Source organism: Ptiloglossa arizonensis, unplaced genomic scaffold (genome assembly GCF_051014685.1).
Source record: "Ptiloglossa arizonensis isolate GNS036 unplaced genomic scaffold, iyPtiAriz1_principal scaffold0737, whole genome shotgun sequence".
In the NCBI taxonomy this organism is placed as follows: domain Eukaryota; kingdom Metazoa; phylum Arthropoda; class Insecta; order Hymenoptera; family Colletidae; genus Ptiloglossa; species Ptiloglossa arizonensis.
The window spans coordinates 28,116-49,532 of NW_027479107.1; the positions used below are offsets into that span (position 1 = coordinate 28,116).

Below are 21,417 nucleotides of genomic sequence, written 5' to 3' on the forward strand. Positions count from 1 at the left end.
TAAGAAACGCTTTAGAAACTCAAAATTTTCGCAGTTCTGATGCTCGAAACGAATAACTAGAACGGCCCAGGGGAAAAGTGCGCATACCGTTGTAATCGGGCGAGTTTCTACTTTCAAATGCAACAGAAATTTTGCGGATTGGTCAATCCGTTCGCGAGATATGGCAGTTTGGATGTAAGAAACGCTTGAGAAACTCAAAATTTGCGCAGTTCTGATGCTCGAAACGAGTAACTAGAACGGCCTAGGGGAGAAGTACGCATACCGTTGTAATCGGGCGAATTTCTACTTTCAGATGCAACAGAAATTTTGCGGATTGATCAATCCGTTCGCGAGATATGGCACTTTGGAGATAAGAAACGCTTGAGAAACTCAAAATTTTCGCAGTTCTGATGCTCGAAACGAGTAACTAGAACGGCCTCGGGGAGAAGTACGCATACCGTTGTAATCGGGCGAGTCTCTACTTTCAGATGCAACAGAAATTTTGCGGATTGGTCAATCCGTTCGCGAGATATGGCAGTTTAGAGCTAAGAAACGCTTGAGAAACTCAAAATTTTCGCAGTTCTGATGCTGGAAATGAATAACTGGAACGGCCTAGGGGAAAACTACACATACCGTTGTAATCGGGCGAGTTTCTACTTTCAGATGCAACAGAAATTTTGCGGATTGGTCAATCCGTTCGCGAGATATGGCAGTTTGGAAGTAAGAAACGCTTGAGAAACTCAAAATTATTGCAGTTCTGATGCTCGAAACGAATAACTAGAACGGCCTAGGGGAAAAGTACGCATGCCGTTGTAATCGGGCGAGTTTCTACTTTCAGATGCAACAGAAATTTTGCGGATTGGTCAATCCGTTCGCGAGATATGTCAGTTTGGATGTAAGAAACGCTTGAGAAACTCAAAATTTGCGCAGTTCTGATGCTCGAAACGAATAACTAGAACGGCCTAGGGGAAAAGTGCGCATACCGTTGTAATCGGGCGAGTTTCTACTTCCAGATGCAACAGAAATTTTGCGGATTGGTCGATCCGTTCGCGAGATATGGCAGTTTGGAGGTAAGAAACGCTTGAGAAACTCAAAATTTTCGCAGTTCTGATGCTCTAAATGAATAACTGGAACGGCCTAGGGGAAAACTACACATACCGTTGTAATCGGGCGAGTTTCTACTTTCAGATGCAACAGAAATTTTGCGGATTGGTCAATCCGTTCGCGAGATATGGCAGTTTGGAGATAAGAAACGCTTGAGAAACTCAAAATTTTCGCAGTTCTGATGCTGGAAATGAATAACTGGAACGGCCTAGGGGAAAACTACACACACCGTTGTAATCGGGCGAGTTTCTACTTTCAGATGCAACAGAAATTTTGCGGATTGGTCAATCCGTTCGCGAGATATGGCAGTTTGGAGCTAAGAAACGCTTGAGAAACTCAAAATTTTCGCAGTTCTGATGCTCTAAATGAATAACTGGAACGGCCTAGGGGAAAACTACACATACCGTTGTAATCGGGCGAGTTTCTACTTTCAGATGCAACAGAAATTTTGCGGATTGGTCAATCCGTTCGCGAGATATGGCAGTTTGGAGATAAGAAACGCTTGAGAAACTCAAAATTTTCGCAGTTCTGATGCTCGAAACGAGTAACTAGAACGGCCGAGGGGAAAAGTGCGCATACCGTTGTAATCGGGCGAGTTTCTACTTTCAAATGCAACAGAAATTTTGCGGATTGGTCAATCCGTTCGCGAGATATGGCAGTTTGGAGGTAAGAAACGCTTGAGAAACTCAAAATTTTCGCGGTTCTGATGCTCGAAACGAATAACTAGAACGGCCTAGGGGAAAAGTACCCATACCGATGTAATCGGGCGAGTTTCTACTTTCAGATGCAACAGAAATTTTGCGGATTGGTCAATCCGTTCGCGAGATATGGCAGTTTGGAGATAAGAAACGCTTGAGAAACTCAAAATTTTCGCAGTTCTGATGCTCGAAACGAGTAACTAGAACGGCCTAGGGGAAAAGTACGCATACCGTTGTAATCGGGCGAGTTTCTACTTTCAGGTGCAACAGAAATTTTGCGGATTGGTCAATCCGTTCGCGAGATATGGCAGTTTGGAGGTAAGAAACGCTTGAGAAACTCAAAATTTTCGCAGTTCTGATGCTCGACACGAATAACTAGAACGGCCTGGGGGAAAGTGCCCATACCGTTGTAATTTGGCGACTTTCTACTTTCAGATGCAACAGAAATTTTGCGGATTGATCAATCCGTTCGCGGGATATGGCAGTTTGGAGATAAAAAACGCTTGAGAAACTCAAAATTTTCGCAGTTCTGGTGCTCGAAACGAATGACTAGAACGGCCTAGGGGAGAAGTACGCATACCGTTGTAATCGGGCGAGTTTCTGCTTTCAGATGTAACAGAAATTTTGCGGATTGGTCAATCCGTTCGCGAGATATGGCCGTTTGGATGTAAGAAACGCTTTAGAAACTCAAAATTTTCGCAGTTCTGATGCTCGAAACGAATAACTAGAACGGCCCAGGGGAAAAGTGCGCATACCGTTGTAATCGGGCGAGTTTCTACTTTCAAATGCAACAGAAATTTTGCGGATTGGTCAATCCGTTCGCGAGATATGGCAGTTTGGAGGTAAGAAACGCTTGAGAAACTCAAAATTTGCGCAGTTCTGATGCTCGAAACGAATAACTAGAACGGCCTAGGGGAGAAGTACGCATACCGTTGTAATCGGGCGAGTTTCTGCTTTCAGATGTAACAGAAATTTTGCGGATTGGTCAATCCGTTCGCGAGATATGGCCGTTTGGATGTAAGAAACGCTTTAGAAACTCAAAATTTTCGCAGTTCTGATGCTCGAAACGAATAACTAGAACGGCCTAGGGGAAAAGTGCGCATACCGTTGTAATCGGGCGAGTTTCTACTTTCAAATGCAACAGAAATTTTGCGGATTGGTCAATCCGTTCGCGAGATATGGCAGTTTGGAGGTAAGAAACGCTTGAGAAACTCAAAATTTGCGCAGTTCTGATGCTCGAAACGAATAACTAGAACGGCCTAGGGGAGAAGTACGCATACCGTTGTAATCGGGCGAGTTTCTACTTTCAGATGCAATAGAAATTTTGCGGATTGGACAATCCGTTCGCGAGATATGGCCGTTTGGATGTAAGAAACTCTTTAGAAACTCAAAATTTTCGCAGTTCTGATGCTCGAAACGAATAACTAGAACGGCCCAGGGGAAAAGTGCGCATACCGTTGTAATCGGGCGAGTTTCTACTTTCAAATGCAACAGAAATTTTGCGGATTGGTCAATCCGTTCGCGAGATATGGCCGTTTGGATGTAAGAAACGCTTTAGAAACTCAAAATTTTCGCAGTTCTGATGCTCGAAACGAATAACTAGAACGGCCCAGGGGAAAAGTGCGCATACCGTTGTAATCGGGCGAGTTTCTACTTTCAAATGCAACAGAAATTTTGCGGATTGGTCAATCCGTTCGCGAGATATGGCAGTTTGGAGGTAAGAAACGCTTGAGAAACTCAAAATTTTCGCAGTTCTGATGCTCGACACGAATAACTAGAACGGCCTGGGGGAAAGTGCCCATACCGTTGTAATTTGGCGACTTTCTACTTTCAGATGCAACAGAAATTTTGCGGATTGATCAATCCGTTCGCGGGATATGGCAGTTTGGAGATAAAAAACGCTTGAGAAACTCAAAATTTTCGCAGTTCTGGTGCTCGAAACGTATAAATAGAACGGCCTAGGGGAAAACTACACATACCGTTGTAATCGGGCGGGTTTCTACTTTCAGACACAACAGAAATTTTGCGGATTGGTCAATCCGTTTGCGAGATGTGGCAGTTTGGAGGTAAGAAACGCTTGAGAAACTCAAAATTTTCGCGGTTCTGATGCTCGAAACGAATAACTAGAACGGCCTAGGGGAAAAGTACCCATACCGATGAAATCGGGCGAGTTTCTACTTTCAGATGCAACAGAAATTTTGCGGATTGGTCAATCCGTTCGCGAGATATGGCAGTTTGGAGATAAGAAACGCTTGAGAAACACAAAATTTTCGCAGTTCTGATGCTCGAAACGAGTAACTAGAACGGCCTAGGGGAAAAGTACGCATACCGTTGTAATCGGGCGAGTTTCTACTTTCAGGTGCAACAGAAATTTTGCGGATTGGTCAATCCGTTCGCGAGATATGGCAGTTTGGAGGTAAGAAACGCTTGAGAAACTCAAAATTTTCGCAGTTCTGATGCTCGACACGAATAACTAGAACGGCCTGGGGGAAAGTGCCCATACCGTTGTAATTTGGCGACTTTCTACTTTCAGATGCAACAGAAATTTTGCGGATTGATCAATCCGTTCGCGGGATATGGCAGTTTGGAGATAAAAAACGCTTGAGAAACTCAAAATTTTCGCAGTTCTGGTGCTCGAAACGAATGACTAGAACGGCCTAGGGGAGAAGTACGCATACCGTTGTAATCGGGCGAGTTTCTGCTTTCAGATGTAACAGAAATTTTGCGGATTGGTCAATCCGTTCGCGAGATATGGCCGTTTGGATGTAAGAAACGCTTTAGAAACTCAAAATTTTCGCAGTTCTGATGCTCGAAACGAATAACTAGAACGGCCCAGGGGAAAAGTGCGCATACCGTTGTAATCGGGCGAGTTTCTACTTTCAAATGCAACAGAAATTTTGCGGATTGGTCAATCCGTTCGCGAGATATGGCAGTTTGGAGGTAAGAAACGCTTGAGAAACTCAAAATTTGCGCAGTTCTGATGCTCGAAACGAATAACTAGAACGGCCTAGGGGAGAAGTACGCATACCGTTGTAATCGGGCGAGTTTCTGCTTTCAGATGTAACAGAAATTTTGCGGATTGGTCAATCCGTTCGCGAGATATGGCCGTTTGGATGTAAGAAACGCTTTAGAAACTCAAAATTTTCGCAGTTCTGATGCTCGAAACGAATAACTAGAACGGCCTAGGGGAAATGTGCGCATACCGTTGTAATCGGGCGAGTTTCTACTTTCAAATGCAACAGAAATTTTGCGGATTGGTCAATCCGTTCGCGAGATATGGCAGTTTGGAGGTAAGAAACGCTTGAGAAACTCAAAATTTGCGCAGTTCTGATGCTCGAAACGAATAACTAGAACGGCCTAGGGGAGAAGTACGCATACCGTTGTAATCGGGCGAGTTTCTACTTTCAGATGCAATAGAAATTTTGCGGATTGGACAATCCGTTCGCGAGATATGGCCGTTTGGATGTAAGCAACTCTTTAGAAACTCAAAATTTTCGCAGTTCTGATGCTCGAAACGAATAACTAGAACGGCCCAGGGGAAAAGTGCGCATACCGTTGTAATCGGGCGAGTTTCTACTTTCAAATGCAACAGAAATTTTGCGGATTGGTCAATCCGTTCGCGAGATATGGCAGTTTGGATGTAAGAAACGCTTGAGAAACTCAAAATTTGCGCAGTTCTGATGCTCGAAACGAGTAACTAGAACGGCCTAGGGGAGAAGTACGCATACCGTTGTAATCGGGCGAATTTCTACTTTCAGATGCAACAGAAATTTTGCGGATTGATCAATCCGTTCGCGAGATATGGCAGTTTGGAGATAAGAAACGCTTGAGAAACTCAAAATTTTCGCAGTTCTGATGCTCGAAACGAGTAACTAGAACGGCCTAGGGGAGAAGTACGCATACCGTTGTAATCGGGCGAGTTTCTGCTTTCAGATGTAACAGAAATTTTGCGGATTGGTCAATCCGTTCGCGAGATATGGCCGTTTGGATGTAAGAAACGCTTGAGAAACTCAAAATTTTCGCAGTTCTGATGCTCGACACGAATAACTAGAACGGCCTGGGGGAAAGTGCCCATACCGTTGTAATTTGGCGACTTTCTACTTTCAGATGCAACAGAAATTTTGCGGATTGATCAATCCGTTCGCGGGATATGGCAGTTTGGAGATAAAAAACGCTTGAGAAAGTCAAAATTTTCGCAGTTCTGGTGCTCGAAACGAATGACTAGAACGGCCTAGGGGAGAAGTACGCATACCGTTGTAATCGGGCGAGTTTCTGCTTTCAGATGTAACAGAAATTTTGCGGATTGGTCAATCCGTTCGCGAGATATGGCCGCTTGGATGTAAGAAACGCTTTAGAAACTCAAAATTTTCGCAGTTCTGATGCTCGAAACGAATAACTAGAACGGCCCAGGGGAAAAGTGCGCATACCGTTGTAATCGGGCGAGTTTCTACTTTCAAATGCAACAGAAATTTTGCGGATTGGTCAATCCGTTCGCGAGATATGGCAGTTTGGAGGTAAGAAACGCTTGAGAAACTCAAAATTTGCGCAGTTCTGATGCTCGAAACGAATAACTAGAACGGCCTAGGGGAGAAGTACGCATACCGTTGTAATCGGGCGAGTTTCTGCTTTCAGATGTAACAGAAATTTTGCGGATTGGTCAATCCGTTCGCGAGATATGGCCGTTTGGATGTAAGAAACGCTTTAGAAACTCAAAATTTTCGCAGTTCTGATGCTCGAAACGAATAACTAGAACGGCCTAGGGGAAAAGTGCGCATACCGTTGTAATCGGGCGAGTTTCTACTTTCAAATGCAACAGAAATTTTGCGGATTGGTCAATCCGTTCGCGAGATATGGCAGTTTGGAGGTAAGAAACGCTTGAGAAACTCAAAATTTGCGCAGTTCTGATGCTCGAAACGAATAACTAGAACGGCCTAGGGGAGAAGTACGCATACCGTTGTAATCGGGCGAGTTTCTACTTTCAGATGCAATAGAAATTTTGCGGATTGGACAATCCGTTCGCGAGATATGGCCGTTTGGATGTAAGCAACTCTTTAGAAACTCAAAATTTTCGCAGTTCTGATGCTCGAAACGAATAACTAGAACGGCCCAGGGGAAAAGTGCGCATACCGTTGTAATCGGGCGAGTTTCTACTTTCAAATGCAACAGAAATTTTGCGGATTGGTCAATCCGTTCGCGAGATATGGCAGTTTGGATGTAAGAAACGCTTGAGAAACTCAAAATTTGCGCAGTTCTGATGCTCGAAACGAGTAACTAGAACGGCCTAGGGGAGAAGTACGCATACCGTTGTAATCGGGCGAATTTCTACTTTCAGATGCAACAGAAATTTTGCGGATTGATCAATCCGTTCGCGAGATATGGCAGTTTGGAGATAAGAAACGCTTGAGAAACTCAAAATTTTCGCAGTTCTGATGCTCGAAACGAGTAACTAGAACGGCCTAGGGGAGAAGTACGCATACCGTTGTAATCGGGCGAGTTTCTGCTTTCAGATGTAACAGAAATTTTGCGGATTGGTCAATCCGTTCGCGAGATATGGCCGTTTGGATGTAAGAAACGCTTGAGAAACTCAAAATTTTCGCAGTTCTGATGCTCGACACGAATAACTAGAACGGCCTGGGGGAAAGTGCCCATACCGTTGTAATTTGGCGACTTTCTACTTTCAGATGCAACAGAAATTTTGCGGATTGATCAATCCGTTCGCGGGATATGGCAGTTTGGAGATAAAAAACGCTTGAGAAACTCAAAATTTTCGCAGTTCTGGTGCTCGAAACGAATGACTAGAACGGCCTAGGGGAGAAGTACGCATACCGTTGTAATCGGGCGAGTTTCTGCTTTCAGATGTAACAGAAATTTTGCGGATTGGTCAATCCGTTCGCGAGATATGGCCGCTTGGATGTAAGAAACGCTTTAGAAACTCAAAATTTTCGCAGTTCTGATGCTCGAAACGAATAACTAGAACGGCCCAGGGGAAAAGTGCGCATACCGTTGTAATCGGGCGAGTTTCTACTTTCAAATGCAACAGAAATTTTGCGGATTGGTCAATCCGTTCGCGAGATATGGCAGTTTGGAGGTAAGAAACGCTTGAGAAACTCAAAATTTGCGCAGTTCTGATGCTCGAAACGAATAACTAGAACGGCCTAGGGGAGAAGTACGCATACCGTTGTAATCGGGCGAGTTTCTGCTTTCAGATGTAACAGAAATTTTGCGGATTGGTCAATCCGTTCGCGAGATATGGCCGTTTGGATGTAAGAAACGCTTTAGAAACTCAAAATTTTCGCAGTTCTGATGCTCGAAACGAATAACTAGAACGGCCTAGGGGAAAAGTGCGCATACCGTTGTAATCGGGCGAGTTTCTACTTTCAAATGCAACAGAAATTTTGCGGATTGGTCAATCCGTTCGCGAGATATGGCAGTTTGGAGGTAAGAAACGCTTGAGAAACTCAAAATTTGCGCAGTTCTGATGCTCGAAACGAATAACTAGAACGGCCTAGGGGAGAAGTACGCATACCGTTGTAATCGGGCGAGTTTCTACTTTCAGATGCAATAGAAATTTTGCGGATTGGACAATCCGTTCGCGAGATATGGCCGTTTGGATGTAAGAAACTCTTTAGAAACTCAAAATTTTCGCAGTTCTGATGCTCGAAACGAATAACTAGAACGGCCCAGGGGAAAAGTGCGCATACCGTTGTAATCGGGCGAGTTTCTACTTTCAAATGCAACAGAAATTTTGCGGATTGGTCAATCCGTTCGCGAGATATGGCAGTTTGGATGTAAGAAACGCTTGAGAAACTCAAAATTTGCGCAGTTCTGATGCTCGAAACGAGTAACTAGAACGGCCTAGGGGAGAAGTACGCATACCGTTGTAATCGGGCGAATTTCTACTTTCAGATGCAACAGAAATTTTGCGGATTGATCAATCCGTTCGCGAGATATGGCAGTTTGGAGATAAGAAACGCTTGAGAAACTCAAAATTTTCGCAGTACTGATGCTCGAAACGAGTAACTAGAACGGCCTAGGGGAGAAGTACGCATACCGTTGTAATCGGGCGAGTTTCTGCTTTCAGATGTAACAGAAATTTTGCGGATTGGTCAATCCGTTCGCGAGATATGGCCGTTTGGATGTAAGAAACGCTTGAGAAACTCAAAATTTTCGCAGTTCTGATGCTCGACACGAATAACTAGAACGGCCTGGGGGAAAGTGCCCATACCGTTGTAATTTGGCGACTTTCTACTTTCAGATGCAACAGAAATTTTGCGGATTGATCAATCCGTTCGCGGGATATGGCAGTTTGGAGATAAGAAACGCTTGAGAAACTCAAAATTTTCGCAGTTCTGGTGCTCGAAACGAATGACTAGAACGGCCTAGGGGAGAAGTACGCATACCGTTGTAATCGGGCGAGTTTCTGCTTTCAGATGTAACAGAAATTTTGCGGATTGGTCAATCCGTTCGCGAGATATGGCCGTTTGGATGTAAGAAACGCTTTAGAAACTCAAAATTTTCGCAGTTCTGATGCTCGAAACGAATAACTAGAACGGCCCAGGGGAAAAGTGCGCATACCGTTGTAATCGGGCGAGTTTCTACTTTCAAATGCAACAGAAATTTTGCGGATTGGTCAATCCGTTCGCGAGATATGGCAGTTTGGAAGTAAGAAACGCTTGAGAAACTCAAAATTTGCGCAGTTCTGATGCTCGAAACGAATAACTAGAACGGCCTAGGGGAGAAGTACGCATACCGTTGTAATCGGGCGAGTTTCTACTTTCAGATGCTGTTGAGCGTCGTTTCGCTCTTCGTGGCCGCACTTCGAAGTTAACGGAGTGCAGCCTATTTGAGATGTTTGAATCACGACTGACGGGCACAGGCCGAACCTTAGAGTTGTAAAGTCTAGTGCGGCGCTGCAGCTTGATGTTAAGACAATCAGTTGTGACTGACCTGCCTAAGGTCATTTGCGCCGAGGAAGGCTCGGCTGGGCCCGTGCTCGTCGGTGATTCGTAGACGCTGTCGCTGGCTAGGCGCGGAGGGCGTATTTTTCGTCTAGGCTTAGCCAATAGCCAATTTTGCAAGAGTCCGCTGGAGGTGGCATGCAATGTTTACTCGTACATCACCGAACTCGATGCCTCTCAGGGTGGTCGCGTGTACGGTCTTTTATGGCGGCGCCTGCCGGAAATCGGCAGGCGCCTGGTCGCCAAATGCTCGACCCGAGGGCCTTATTTATGACGGCCACTTCCAACGTACCCTTGGCCACTTGCGACGCAACATACCGCCCCCCTTGAACTATTTGGTTCAACAGTTATTATTCTACCTGAGGACTATTGGCCTTACTAATTGCTTACAATTTTACCTAGCCTAATCCTATAATACTAATCTAATACAATATCGCTCCGTTCATTAAGAGTCCAGCGGTAGCGGGGCGATGCGCTTCGCGCAGCGCTTGTATTCGCCGTACGCAGTCCTGGCGGTCACCACTCTTGCAACCCCATCCTCACCGGGGTGTATGGCGATAAACCTCCCTAAGGGCCAGATCAGGGGTGGCGTGTGGTCCTCCCTCACTATCACCAGTGATCCTACACGGATGTTCTGCGCCATTCCCGAGTGCCACCTTTTGCGGATTGTCTGCTCCTGCAAACACTCCTTGCTCCACCTATTCCAAAAATGTCTACGCATCTGCGGGATGTGCGCCCAGGACGACAGTCGCCCTAGTGGAATCTCAGAATAGTCATACTCCGGTATACTTGTCAAAGTGCCACCGATAAGGAAATGGGCGGGGGTCAACGCCTGCAGGTCATTTGGATCGGGAGATAGGGTTGTGATAGGTCGGGAGTTCAGGATCGCTCCGATCTGAATGACGTACGTCAACAACGCCCCATAAAACAGCAAAGCTTCGCCGATCACCCGCACGAGATGGTGCTTTGCGGCCCGCGCGGCCGCCCCCCATAGGCCGCCAAAGTGCGGGGCTCTCGGAGGTATTAGATCCCGGCTGATATTCTCGCCCGCCAACTCGACTGCTATTGCTTCGTTACGCGCCTGAGATTCTATAAACGCGAACAACTCTTTGACCTCGCGCCTCACACCTACGAAATTCCTCCCATTGTCCCCGTATTTTTTCCCTAAGCGTCCTCCACGGGAAAAGAACCTGCGGAGCGCCGCTAGGAACGCCTGAGCCGCTAGGTCGCTCGCTATCCCTATGTGCGCTGCCTTGGTGGCAAAGCACACGAATAGCGCGATATATACCTTGACCTCCTCATGATGCTGTCCTGGAGGGAATTGCGCAACACTATGGACTTTCCTTTCCATGTTCGGCTTTCGTGGGCACTCCGACGCAACGTGCCCGTGCTCGTTGCACTTAATACATTTTACCCCTTTGCCCTTCATTGGACAATTCGCGCTCACCTGATTTGGCAATCCACAACCAAAACACCGCTTCGTCTCCACATTTACAGCGTGCACTGGTCTCTGCAGCTCATCTTCCATGCGCTTCGTCTCCGCGTTTACAACACGCAGTGGTCTCCGCATCTCATCTTCCATGCGCTTCGTCTCCGCATTTACAACACTCACTGGTCTCCGCATCTCATCTTCCATCCGCTTCGTCTCCGCATTTACAACACGCACTGGTCTCTGCAGCTCATCTTCCATGCGCTTCGTCTCCGCATTTACAACACGCACTGGTCTCTGCAGCTCATCTTCCATGCGATTCGTCTCCGCGTTTACAACACGCAGTGGTCTCTGCATCTCATCTTCCATGCGCTTCGTCTCCGCATTTCCAACACGCACTGTTCTCTGCAGCCCATCTTCCATGCGATTCGTCTCCGCGTTTACAACATGCACTGGTCTCTGCAGCTCATCTTCCATGCGCTTCGTCTCCGCATTTACAACACGCACTGGTCTCTGCAGCTCATCTTCCATGCGCTTCGTCACCGCATTTACAACACGCACTGGTCTCTGCAGCTCATCTTCCATGCGATTCGTCTCCGCGTTTACAACACGCACTGGTCTCTGCAGCTCATCTTCCATGCGCTTCGTCTCCGCATTTACAACACGCACTGGTCTCTGCAGCCCATCTTCCATGCGCTTCGCCTCCGCATTTGCAACACGCACTGGTTTCTGCACTTCGTCCCCCATGCGCTTCGTCTTCTTACCAATGCTGTTCTTAATTTCCTCGTAGATTATGAATTTCTTCCTCAGCTCTCGATTGCTCCTGGCTCCATACAACACGACTTTGTCATCCCTGCTGAACGTTGTCATCGACTCTTCATCGTCTTTAAAGCTAGGCACCTGTTTTACCTGTCTCCTCTTTCCGCGTGCATTACTCAGACAATGGGCTCCGCATGCCCGCTCCTCGGCCGACACCGGCGTTTTTTCCGGTGTTTCCTTCAGCTCCCAGATTTTCCCCATCTGTTGCTGTAGCGCCTCGCGCGTCAAATTGCAACGGCTGCTACCTGCTGCCACACTACCCCACAGCTTGCCTCCTAAGACCCAGCCGAATTTCGTCTTTTGCAGCGTGACCGCCCCGTTCTCGAGGGAGATTTGCCCCACACATAAAAGCCGCAAGAACCACTCCGCGCCGATCAACCCCTCTATCTCCGATGGAGTGTTGAAGTTCGGATCCGCGAGTGTTATGTTGCCCGGAATCTTTATCGCGGTTCTCCCTATTACCCGCGATGGTAGCTTCTCCGTAATACGCGGTATTATCAAGCAATTTATATCCGCCTGAAACCCGTTGATGCGTGATTGTATTCTGGCCGTGGTCGAACTCGTTACCCCTGTGCTGGTTTGGTTGATCCCTACCACCGGTACCTCAATTCTCCGACGCGCTAAACCCAATTTCCTCGCAATCGCTTCCGTTAGAAAATGCGACTGCGAACCCGAGTCCAGCAATACGCGAACTGGTCGCGGCTGTCCCCTGTTATCCAGCACATGTATAACCGCGGTGGCTAGCAGCGTCTCCGGTCGCACGCTAACGTACAGCGTGGACACATTGGCCTGCACCGCTGTCTGCTGTTCCATCGCTTGACTAGGGTGCAACAATGTATGGTGATTTCCCCTACACTGTCGACACCCGCCAGCAGCGCAGTGTCTCGCAAAATGGTTCGGCTGCAAACATTTTGTACACAGTTTCGCGCGCCTTACCATTTCCATCCTTTGCTCTATCTGCGCATTGCTCAGTTTTGGACACGCTGTCGTAAAGTGCCTTTCCCTACAGATTTGGCACCATGCGGCCGTCACCGCATGCGCCAAAGTCGACGCCTGATTTGCTCTGGTCGGGTATTTTGCTCTGAATTCCGACCTCGTGCCCGTATAAGCCGCCCCCCTGTGCGATCTCTCCGGAGTCTCTGAATCTAACAGTTTCTGCCTGTTGTGCAGGAACCCAAGTAACTGCTCCATGGTTGGTAGAGCAGAACCCTGCGTCTCCTCCTTCCAACGCAATCGCGACTGCTCATCCAACCTGGAGGTTATCGCGTATATCGGGAACGCCTCTAAGAACGGTGTTCTCAATGCCTCTAACGCTCTGTAATGTTTCGTAACCTGATCCACAAGGTCGCTAAATGACTGCGTGTTAGCGCGTACGCAATGCGGTAACTCGAAAAATGCTTGTATACGGCTGTTTATGATTGCCTTGGGATCGTCGTAATTCTTTTCTAATATACCCCACGCCACTGAATAATTCGCTGCGGTGGTCTCTAATGATTCTATTTTCTCGGCGGCCCTACCGGTTAGACACGATTTTAAATATATTAATTTCTGCGTATCGCGAAACGCGGCATTTTCATGCACGGCGGCTCTGAACGCGTCGCAAAAACCGGGCCAGGCTGCGCACGAACCCCCGAATTTGGGCAATGGCATCGTCGGCAGTTTTATTTGCGCTTCGGCGCCGAAGGAGGTAGGAGACTGTGAAGCTAGGACCCTGTCCGCGTTCGCGATTGGTTGCCGCGATTGCCCGTCGCTCACTATGTCGGTCGGTCCGATCGTATTTGACCTAACCTGCGCAATTTCCGCCGACCCTGCTACACCCCGCCTGCCCTTCGCGCTTATGAGCGCCCTCGCTCTGCTTACGCTATCGTGGTAGCAGCTCTCTATTTCTATCCGTTCCTCTATACGCTGTTCAAACTCGTCGTCCGAACAGACCATTTCTAGACCCCCTTGAATCTTTTCAAAGGGCTCAAACTCCTTCTCTAATTGCGCGATCCTATGCTGCACTGTCGCAATGTCTACGTTATCCGTCTGTTCGTGCGACTCGAGGAACCGGTCGAACATTGTCAATTTAGCTTTGATCGCGCCGCGCCTTCGTACAAAACCACGCGTCTCGGCTACGCTGTTCTCGTATGCCATTATTCGTCGCGAGTAGTTTTATCGCGTGGATAGAGGGATGGAATTGTCGGATGCAGCGACACTTTAACAAAATATCCTACTCACGACCTTCTGCGACCGCACGGGCGACGGATGCTCAGCGTTGACTGCTGGTGCTGTACGTTGTTCGATCCTGGCGTCGACCTTGCGTCGACCCTGTTGTATCCTGGCGTCGACCTTGCGTCGACCCTGGTGCTGGATCCTGGCGTCGACCTGGCGTCGACCCTGTTGCTGGATCCTGGCGTCGACCTTGCGTCGACCCTGCTGTATCCTGGCGTCGACCTTGCGTCGACCCTGCTGTATCCTGGCGTCGACCTTGCGTCGACCCTGCTGTATCCTGGCGTCGACCTTGCGTCGACCCTGCTGTATCCTGGCGTCGACCTTGCGCCGACCCTGCTGTATCCTGGTGTCGACCTTGCGTCGACCCTGGTGCTGGATCCTGGCGTCGACCTGGCGTCGACCCTGTTGCTGGATCCTGGCGTCGACCTGGCGTCGACCCTGTTGCTGGATCCTGGCGTCGACCTGGCGTCGACCCTGTTGTATCCTGGCGTCGACCTTGCGTCGACCCTGTTGTTATATGCTGTTGGATCCTGGCGTCGACCTTTCGCCGACCCTGGTGCTGGATCCGGCTCGAAGGACCAAAATGTTGAGCGTCGTTTCGCTCTTCGTGGCCGCACTTCGAAGTTAACGGAGTGCAGCCTATTTGAGATGTTTGAATCACGACTGACGGGCACAGGCCGAACCTTAGAGTTGTAAAGTCTAGTGCGGCGCTGCAGCTTGATGTTAAGACAATCAGTTGTGACTGACCTGCCTAAGGTCATTTGCGCCGAGGAAGGCTCGGCTGGGCCCGTGCTCGTCGGTGATTCGTAGACGCTGTCGCTGGCTAGGCGCGGAGGGCGTATTTTTCGTCTAGGCTTAGCCAATAGCCAATTTTGCAAGAGTCCGCTGGAGGTGGCATGCAATGTTTACTCGTACATCACCGAACTCGATGCCTCTCAGGGTGGTCGCGTGTACGGTCTTTTATGGCGGCGCCTGCCGGAAATCGGCAGGCGCCTGGTCGCCAAATGCTCGACCCGAGGGCCTTATTTATGACGGCCACTTCCAACGTACCCTTGGCCACTTGCGACGCAACAGATGCAATAGAAATTTTGCGGATTGGACAATCCGTTCGCGAGATATGGCCGTTTGGATGTAAGAAACTCTTTAGAAACTCAAAATTTTCGCAGTTCTGATGCTCGAAACGAATAACTAGAACGGCCCAGGGGAAAAGTGCGCATACCGTTGTAATCGGGCGAGTTTCTACTTTCAAATGCAACAGAAATTTTGCGGATTGGTCAATCCGTTCGCGAGATATGGCAGTTTGGATGTAAGAAACGCTTGAGAAACTCAAAATTTGCGCAGTTCTGATGCTCGAAACGAGTAACTAGAACGGCCTAGGGGAAAGTGCCCATACCGTTGTAATTTGGCGACTTTCTACTTTCAGATGCAACAGAAATTTTGCGGATTGATCAATCCGTTCGCGAGATATGGCCGTTTGGATGTAAGAAACTCTTTAGAAACTCAAAATTTTCGCAGTTCTGATGCTCGAAACGAATAACTAGAACGGCCCAGGGGAAAAGTGCGCATACCGTTGTAATCGGGCGAGTTTCTACTTTCAAATGCAACAGAAATTTTGCGGATTGGTCAATCCGTTCGCGAGATATGGCAGTTTGGATGTAAGAAACGCTTGAGAAACTCAAAATTTGCGCAGTTCTGATGCTCGAAACGAGTAACTAGAACGGCCTAGGGGAGAAGTACGCATACCGTTGTAATCGGGCGAATTTCTACTTTCAGATGCAACAGAAATTTTGCGGATTGATCAAATCGTTCGCGAGATATGGCAGTTTGGAGATAAGAAACGCTTGAGAAACTCAAAATTTTCGCAGTTCTGATGCTCGAAACGAGTAACTAGAACGGCCTAGGGGAGAAGTACGCATACCGTTGTAATCGGGCGAGTTTCTGCTTTCAGATGTAACAGAAATTTTGCGGATTGGTCAATCCGTTCGCGAGATATGGCCGTTTGGATGTAAGAAACGCTTGAGAAACTCAAAATTTTCGCAGTTCTGATGCTCGACACGAATAACTAGAACGGCCTGGGGGAAAGTGCCCATACCGTTGTAATTTGGCGACTTTCTACTTTCAGATGCAACAGAAATTTTGCGGATTGATCAATCCGTTCGCGGGATATGGCAGTTTGGAGATAAGAAACGCTTGAGAAACTCAAAATTTTCGCAGTTCTGGTGCTCGAAACGAATGACTAGAACGGCCTAGGGGAGAAGTAGGCATACCGTTGTAATCGGGCGAGTTTCTGCTTTCAGATGTAACAGAAATTTTGCGGATTGGTCAATCCGTTCGCGAGATATGGCCGTTTGGATGTAAGAAACGCTTTAGAAACTCAAAATTTTCGCAGTTCTGATGCTCGAAACGAATAACTAGAACGGCCCAGGGGAAAAGTGCGCATACCGTTGTAATCGGGCGAGTTTCTACTTTCAAATGCAATAGAAATTTTGCGGATTGGTCAATCCGTTCGCGAGATATGGCAGTTTGGAGGTAAGAAACGCTTGAGAAACTCAAAATTTGCGCAGTTCTGATGCTCGAAACGAATAACTAGAACGGCCTAGGGGAGAAGTACGCATACCGTTGTAATCGGGCGAGTTTCTACTTTCAAATGCAACAGAAATTTTGCGGATTGGTCAATCCGTTCGCGAGATATGGCAGTTTGGATGTAAGAAACGCTTGAGAAACTCAAAATTTGCGCAGTTCTGATGCTCGAAACGAGTAACTAGAACGGCCTAGGGGAGAAGTACGCATACCGTTGTATTCGGGCGAGTTTCTACTTTCAGACACAACAGAAATTTTGCGGATTGGTCAATCCGTTTGCGAGATGTGGCAGTTTGGAGGTAAGAAACGCTTGAGAAACTCAAAATTTTCGCAGTTCTGATGCTCGAAACGAATAACTAGAACGGCCTAGGGGAGAAGTACGCATACCGTTGTAATCGGGCGAATTTCTACTTTCAGATGCAACAGAAATTTTGCAGATTGATCAGTCCGTTCGCGAGATATGGCACTTTGGAGATAAGAAACGCTTGAGAAACTCAAAATTTTCGCAGTTCTGATGCTCGAAACGAATAACTAGAACGGCCTAGGGGAAAAGTTCCCATACCGATGTAATCGGGCGAGTTTCTACATTCAGATGCAACAGAAATTTTGCGGATTGGTCAATCCGTTCGCGAGATATGGCAGTTTGGAGATAAGAAACGCTTGAGAAACTCAAAATTTTCGCAGTTCTGATGCTCGACACGAATAACTAGAACGGCCTAGGGGAAAAGTGCCCATACCGTTGTAATTTGGCGACTTTCTACTTTCAGATGCAACAGAAATTTTGCGGATTGATCAATCCGTTCGCGAGATATGGCAGTTTGGATATAAGAAACGATTGAGAAACTCAAAATTTTCGCAGTTCTGGTGCTCGAAACGAATGACTAGAACGGCCTAGGGGAGAAGTACGCATACCGTTGTAATCGGGCGATTTTCTGCTTTCAGATGCAACAGAAATTTTGCAGATTGGTCAATCCGTTCGCGAGATATGGCAGTTTGGAGGTAAGAAACGCTTGAGAAGCTCAAAATTTTCGCAGTTCTGGTGCTCGAAACGAATAAATAGAACGGCCTAGGGGAAAACTACACATACCGTTGTAAGCGGGCGGGTTTCTACTTTCAGACACAACAGAAATTTTGAGGATTGGTCAATCCGTTTGCGAGATGTGGCAGTTTGGAGGTAAGAAACGCTTGAGAAACTCAAAATTTTCGCAGTTCTGATGCTCGAAACGAATAAATAGAACGGCCTAGGGGAAAACTACACATACCGTTGTATTCGGGCGAGTTTCTACTTTCAGACACAACAGAAATTTTGCGGATTGGTCAATCCGTTTGCGAGATGTGGCAGTTTGGAGGTAAGAAACGCTTGAGAAACTCAAAATTTTCGCAGTTCTGATGCTCGAAACGAGTAACTAGAACGGCCTAGGGGAAAAGTACGTATACCGTTGTAATCGGGCGAGTTTCTACTTTCAGATGCAACAGAAATTTTGCGGATTGGTCAATCCGTTCGCGAGATATGGCAGTTTGGAGGTAAGAAACGCTTGAGAAACTCAAAATTTTCGCAGTTCTGATGCTCGACATGAATAACAAGAACGGTCCAGGGGAAAAGTGCCCATACCGTTGTAATTTGGCGACTTTCTACTTTCAAATGCAACAGAAATTTTGCGGATTGGTCAATCCGTTCGCGAGATATGGCAGTTTGGATGTAAGAAACGCTTGAGAAACTCAAAATTTGCGCAGTTCTGATGCTCGAAACGAGTAACTAGAACGGCCTAGGGGAGAAGTACGCATACCGTTGTAATCGGGCGAATTTCTACTTTCAGATGCAACAGAAATTTTGCGGATTGATCAATCCGTTCGCGAGATATGGCAGTTTGGAGATAAGAAACGCTTGAGAAACTCAAAATTTTCGCAGTTCTGATGCTCGAAACGAGTAACCAGAACGGCCTAGGGGAAAAGTACGCATACCGTTGTAATCGGGCGAGTTTCTACTTTCAGATGCAACAGAAATTTTGCGGATTGATCAATCCGTTCGCGAGATATGGCAGTTTGGAGATAAGAAACGCTTGAGAAACTCAAAATTTTCGCAGTTCTGATGCTCGACACGAATAACTAGAACGGCCTAGGGGAAAAGTGCCCATACCGTTGTAATTTGGCGACTTTCTACTTTCAGATGCAACAGAAATTTTGCGGATTGATCAATCCGTTCGCGAGATATGGCAGTTTGGAGATAAGAAACGCTTGAGAAACTCAAAATTTTCGCAGTTCTGGTGCTCGAAACGAATGACTAGAACGGCCTAGGGGAGAAGTACGCATACCGTTGTAATCGGGCGAGTTTCTGCTTTCAGATGCAACAGAAATTTTGCGGATTGGTCAATCCGTTCGCGAGATATGGCAGTTTGGAGGTAAGAAACGCTTGAGAAACTCAAAATTTTCGCAGTTCTGGTGCTCGAAACGAATAAATAGAACGGCCTAGGGGAAAACTACACATACCGTTGTAAGCGGGCGGGTTTCTACTTTCAGACACAACAGAAATTTTGAGGATTGGTCAATCCGTTTGCGAGATGTGGCAGTTTGGAGGTAAGAAACGCTTGAGAAACTCAAAATTTTCGCAGTTCTGATGCTCGAAACGAATAAATAGAACGGCCTAGGGGAAAACTACACATGCCGTTGTAATCGGGCGAGTTTCTACTTTCAGACACAACAGAAATTTTGCGGATTGGTCAATCCGTTTGCGAGATGTGGCAGTTTGGAGGTAAGAAACGCTTGAGAAACTCAAAATTTTCGCAGTTCTGATGCTCGAAACGAATAACTAGAACGGCCTAGGGGAAAAGTACCCATACCGATGTAATCGGGCGAGTTTCTACATTCAGATGCAACAGAAATTTTGCGGATTGGTCAATCCGTTCGCGAGATATGGCAGTTTGGAGATAAGAAACGCTTGAGAAACTCAAAATTTTCGCAGTTCTGATGCTCGAAACGAGTAACCAGAACGGCCTAGGGGAAAAGTACGCATACCGTTGTAATCGGGCGAGTTTCTGCTTTCAGATGCAACAGAAATTTTGCGGATTGGTCAATCCGTTCGCGAGATATGGCAGTTTGGAGGTAAGAAACGCTTGAGAAACTCAAAATTTTCGCAGTTCTGATGCTCGACACGAATAACTAGAACGGCCTAGGGGAAAAGTGCCCATACCGTTGTAATTTGGCGACTTTCTACTTTCAGATGCAACAGAAATTTTGCGGATTGGTCAATCCGTTCGCGAGATATGGCAGTTTGGAGATAAGAAACGCTTGAGAAACTCAAAATTTTCGCAGTTCTGGTGCTCGAAACGTATGACTAGAACGGCCTAGGGGAGAAGTACGCATACCGTTGTAATCGGGCGAGTTTCTGCTTTCAGATGCAACAGAAATTTTGCGGATTGGTCAATCCGTTCGCGAGATATGGCCGTTTGGATGTAAGAAACGCTTTAGAAACTCAAAATTTTCGCAGTTCTGATGCTCGAAACGAATAACTAGAACGGCCCAGGGGAAAAGTGCGCATGCCGTTGTAATCGGGCGAGTTTCTACTTTCAAATGCAACAGAAATTTTGCGGATTGGTCAATCCGTTCGCGAGATATGGCAGTTTGGAGGTAAGAAACGCTTGAGAAACTCAAAATTTGCGCAGTTCTGATGCTCGAAACGAATAACTAGAACGGCCTAGGGGAGAAGTACGCATACCGTTGTAATTGGGCGAGTTTCTACTTTCAGATGCAACAGAAATTTTGCGGATTGATCAATCCGTTCGCGAGATATGGCAGTTTGGAGATAAGAAACGCTTGAGAAACTCAAAATTTTCGCAGTTCTGATGCTCGACACGAATAACTAGAACGGCCTAGGGGAAAAGTGCCCATACCGTTGTAATTTGGCGACTTTCTACTTTCAGATGCAACAGAAATTTTGCGGATTGATCAATCCGTTCGCGAGATATGGCAGTTTGGAGATAAGAAACGCTTGAGAAACTCAAAATTTTCGCAGTTCTGATGCTCGAAACGAGTAACCAGAACGGCCTAGGGGAAAAGTACGCAAAGCGTTGTAATCGGGCGAGTTTCTACTTTCAGATGCAACAGAAATTTTGCGGATTGATCAATCCGTTCGCGAGATATGGCAGTTTGGAGATAAGAAACGCTTGAGAAACTCAAAATTTTCGCAGTTCTGATGCTCGACACGAATAACTAGAACGGCCTAGGGGAAAAGTGCCCATACCGTTGTAATTTGGCGACTTTCTACTTTCAGATGCAACAGAAATTTTGCGGATTGATCAATCCGTTCGCGAGATATGGCAGTTTGGAGATAAGAAACGCTTGAGAAACTCAAAATTTTCGCAGTTCTGGTGCTCGAAACGAATGACTAGAACGGCCTAGGGGAGAAGTACGCATACCGTTGTAATCGGGCGAGTTTCTGCTTTCAGATGCAACAGAAATTTTGCGGATTGGTCAATCCGTTCGCGAGATATGGCAGTTTGGAGGTAAGAAACGCTTGAGAAACTCAAAATTTTCGCAGTTCTGGTGCTCGAAACGAATAAATAGAACGGCCTAGGGGAAAACTACACATACCGTTGTAAGCGGGCGGGTTTCTACTTTCAGACACAACAGAAATTTTGAG

The 21,417-nt window shown here is 46.9% G+C and overlaps 1 protein-coding gene across 1 annotated transcript; it reads right to left on the reverse strand.

Moving 5' to 3' along the window:
• Positions 1-10,184: 10,184 nt before the first annotated feature.
• Positions 10,185-14,123, reverse strand: LOC143154660 (uncharacterized). Its single transcript, XM_076326623.1, has 4 exons — positions 11,838-14,123; positions 11,730-11,789; positions 11,460-11,627; positions 10,185-11,384 (listed from the first exon to the last, which is right to left on the reverse strand). The coding sequence occupies exons 1-4, from the start codon at positions 14,121-14,123 to the stop codon at positions 10,185-10,187; spliced, it is 3,714 nt and encodes a 1,237-aa protein (XP_076182738.1).
• Between the last annotated feature and the right edge of the window lie 7,294 nt (positions 14,124-21,417).

Bases quoted from the DNA above. Each gene is read 5' to 3' on its own strand.
- LOC143154660 (XM_076326623.1), bottom strand. From the start codon at position 14,123: ATGGCATACGAGAACAGCGTAGCCGAGACGCGTGGTTTTGTACGAAGG. The intron at 11,790-11,837 runs GTGCGTGTTGTA...GATGAGCTGCAG, and splicing joins AAGATGGGCTGCAGAGACCA to AGACCAGTGCGTGTTGTAAA. The intron at 11,385-11,459 runs GTGCGTGTTGTA...GTAAATGCGGAG, and splicing joins AAGATGAGCTGCAGAGACCA to ACGAAGCGGATGGAAGATGA.